This window comes from Gopherus evgoodei, chromosome 4 (genome assembly GCF_007399415.2).
Source record: "Gopherus evgoodei ecotype Sinaloan lineage chromosome 4, rGopEvg1_v1.p, whole genome shotgun sequence".
NCBI lineage: Eukaryota > Metazoa > Chordata > Testudines > Testudinidae > Gopherus > Gopherus evgoodei.
The window spans coordinates 113,826,177-113,830,120 of NC_044325.1; the positions used below are offsets into that span (position 1 = coordinate 113,826,177).

General features: G+C 40.7%; 1 protein-coding gene across 1 annotated transcript; it reads left to right on the forward strand.

Annotated features, from left to right (window-relative positions):
* Positions 1–374: 374 nt before the first annotated feature.
* LOC115651179 (transmembrane and coiled-coil domain-containing protein 5B-like) lies at positions 375–1,283 on the forward strand. Its single transcript, XM_030562137.1, has one exon. It carries the CDS (start codon positions 375–377, stop codon positions 1,281–1,283), a length of 909 nt encoding a protein of 302 aa, XP_030417997.1.
* Positions 1,284–3,944: the final 2,661 nt, after the last annotated feature.

Consider the following 3,944-nt stretch of genomic DNA (forward strand, 5'->3'; position numbering starts at 1 on the left):
CAAATATATTAAGCAACAGCAGTCCTAGTATGAAGCCTTGGGTCAGACTTCTGTTAATCTTTAGTTATGTTGGAAATTGACCATTTCTTCCCGCTCTTTGTTTACTAACTCCTAGCCAGCTTCTAATCAATAATAGGACTTTACTGCTCATCACCGAGCTACTTAGTTTCCTTAACAGTCTTCTTCTAGAGACTTTGTTGAAGGCTGCTTCAGAGCTTTAAGTGTACAACATTAGCAGCTTGTTGTTGAATCGCGGGATTGTGACATCAGAGGTATGTCATGCTCTAACGGGATGAAAGTTCTCAAGGTATGCCAGGCTTCATTCCTGTCAGAGACTACAGCCTCCCTTTATCACTCACCATCAAACCAAGCAAATGGAGAATTCCTTGATTCACAACTTGTCTATTACAAACAAAAATTTACAAAATCAAATATGGGATCTCAGAGAAACAGTTGTAGAGCTTGATGCTGAAAACCAGAAACTAATGAAAGAAAACAAAGAGATAAAAGACCTGAACAAGAGGTTGCAAGCCAGAGCAGACTGCTTTAAGACATTAGTGGGAGACTTACAAAGAGAAGTGGACAATGCCAGGGAGATGATGGAAGGAAGAGAAGACAAGATTGATAAATTAGAATTCCAAAACAAACACTTGGAGAAAATAAATGAACAACTTAATACGGAAATCATGGAAATGGCTTGCCAGATTTCTGCATATCACAATATGTATCAGGAAAAAGACATATATGACGTGAGAAACATAATATATGAAAACAAGAAGTATCTGAAACACCTAAAGACCGGTCTAGAAAGTGAAGAGCAGCTGTATGAACAGGAAAAGCTAGAAGCGAACCAATTAAGGGAGACACTGGAAGAGCTTGACAAAATTGGGGAGTTTCAGAAAAATGACATCACGCAACTGGAAGGGCAGCTGGTAATGCCAACCCAGGAAACAGCATTAGTGAGGGTGGAGAACGAGGACAAGTTTCAGGCTGGTTCATTATTGAGGCAGGTTGCTGAAGTCAAGTTTGTGAAGAACTCGCTTAACAAGCCTAAGAAACACAATTTCCTCTGTTACATTTGGAATCTCTTAAAGTTCTTGCTCACATTAGCGGTTTGGTTGGGACTTGCAGCAGCTTTGGTATTATTATTCACCTATGTTTTCAACAATGATTTTATTGCTGACAGCCTTCCACTATTGATTAGTGACCATGACCTTGACATGTTAATACAGATCTTGTCTCCATATCTTATCTGGAAAAATGATGGACTGTTGCCATTTTGAGAAGCTGTACAGCTCTGCTGAGCTCTCCATATCATCTTAATTGACTCTATTTCAGTACCTTGATGCATGAGTTCAGCTCTCCATTAAAAATTATATTTCTTTGTAAATTTTTATTTTAGAAATCCAAATAAATTATATAATTCAGTTCTCCTTTAGCTACTGTTCAGCTCACACACAAAGAATTCTAATAGATTGGAGAGGTCTGATTTAACCACAGCAGCCATGCCCATTTGTCTCTATCATACCATCACCACTTAGGTATTTTATAATCCTGTTTCAACCAATTTTCTTGGTGCTGAAGTACAGCTTGCTGATCTGTAATTCACAGGATCATCCAAGCAAAGGAGCCAGTAGTTCAGAAATGAAGAGAGGAGAGGGAGGCTGCTTCACGGCTCCAAGACCATTTTTGTGTGGACACAAAGCAGTTTATACTAGAGAAAAAAAAGTTGCCCATGTAAACAAGGTCTTATTTATAGAGAGAGGCCGGTGATGAGATTAGACTGCAGGTCCACAGTATGATGGTTCTGCAGACTAATGGGCTAAAGTAACACATACTTTTTTGCCCAAGTCAGTGTGACTGTGTTATACTTCAACGTGCACTTTCTATATCATGGAAATAGAAAGCTCTCTAGCCAGCATAACATGGGTTTTATAACAGCAATTAATAGATTTCCCTTGGATGCACTCATAGCACACATAGGGCCTAGTCCCACTGCCACTTCAATAGCAGACTTTCCATTGCCTCGACTGGGTGTTGTAGTAATTATCTGTCTCCATTAAAAACCCAGCAGAGCACTTTCCTATCTCATACAAGTGAACAGAAAATTTAGTTTGTGCTAATCTGGCTGAGGCTGGGTTAAGCATGATACTTGATTCTGGAATTCACTTCCCTGTTATCTGCCAGTCCCTATATTTGTTCATTGCAAAGCCTATCTATTTTCCCATGCTTTGGGGAAGGTAACCAGGAGATGTGGGAGGAGGAAGAGTGTTTAGCTGGATGGGTTAGGATGGAGTTTTCATTATGGACATTAGTTCAGATGGTGTCATGTTTTTACATTTGGCTAATACATTTTGTATGTTCATCTAGAGCAATGGACAGAGGCTTTTTAAATAAAACAAAATAAATACCATTTTGTGGAAGGAAAATTAAATCCTAAAGATCAACATGGCAGTTAGCCAAGTGGCAGCCATCTTGAGGCTTCAGAATTATCCCTGACATTTATGCACAAAGCAAGCCTGCCAAGCAGAAGCTAGCAAATAAACAGTCAACTGAACAAACATGATACTGGAAAGAATCTTAAGGGGAAGAAAAATTGTGACAACCATGACATATGTGCAGTGGCTGGTAGCAGTAGTGGTGAGGAAAAATTCCAAAGATGATAGGGCAAGAAAGTCCTCTTAATCTCCTTCCATTCCTAGGTTGTGTGACAAGAAAGGAAAGGCTGTGTGGAATAAGGAAAGAGACAATCTGGGAGGAAAGAGGGCAGATGGGAGAGCATGAAGACAATGGGATAATTTCACAGGTAAGATGAACTAAGGAAAAAGATGCTGCTATGTTTAAGATATTGGAGTAAGACTCAGGAGACTCTCTGCCACTGGTTTCCTTGGTTATTTCAGGCAAATCACTTAATGTCTCAGTTCTCTACTTGCATGAAAGGGTAATAATATTCAGTTTGCCTCTCTTGGGTATTTAAATGGTAAATTATTTGGGGCAGTGATGTCTCAGGTGTACGTGCAGTGCCTTGACAAGGGGGCCCCATTGTAGTTGAGGCCTTTAGGTGCTATCATAATTGGTTGCAGGAAAAAAAATCCCGATGTGTAGAAAGAATAGTAAATATGGCAGGTGACCAGCTTGGCTTAACAGTGAAATCCTTGCTGATCTTAAACACAAAAAAGAAGCTTACAAGAAGTGGAAGATTGGACAAATGACCAGGGAGAAGTATAAAAATATTGCTCAGGCATGCAGGAGTGAAATCAGGAAGGACAAATAACACTTGGAATTGCAGCTAGCCAGAGATATTAAGAGTAACAAGAAGTGTTTCTTCAGGTATGTTAGCAACAAGAAGAAAGTCAAGGAAAGTGTGGGCCCCTTACTGAATGAGGGAGGCAACCTAGTGACAAAGGATGTGGAAAAAGCTAATGTACTCCATGATTTTTTTGCCTCTGTCTTCACAAACAAGATCAGCTCCTAGACTGCTGCACTAGGCAGCACAGTAAGGGGAGAAAATGACCAGCCCTCCGTGGAGAAAGAAGTGGTTCGGGACTATTTAGAAAAACTGGACGAGCGCAAGTCCATGGGGCTGGATGCACTGCATCCAAGGGTGCTAAAGGAGTTGGCGGATGTGATTGCAGAGCCATTGGCCATTATCTTTGAAAACTCGTGGCAAACAGGGTAGGTCCCAGATGACTGGAAAAAGGCTAATGTAGTGCCCATCTTTAAAAGAGGAAGAAGGAGGATCCAGGGAACTATAGGCCAATCAGCCTCACCTCAATCCCTAGAAAAATCATTGGGTCAGGTCCTCAAGGAATCAATTCTGAAGCACTTAGAGGAGAGGAAAGTGATCAAGAACAGTCAGCATGGATTCACCAAGGGCAAGTCATGCCTGACTAACCTAATTGTCTTCAATGCAGAGATAACTGGGTTTGTGGATGAGGGGAAAG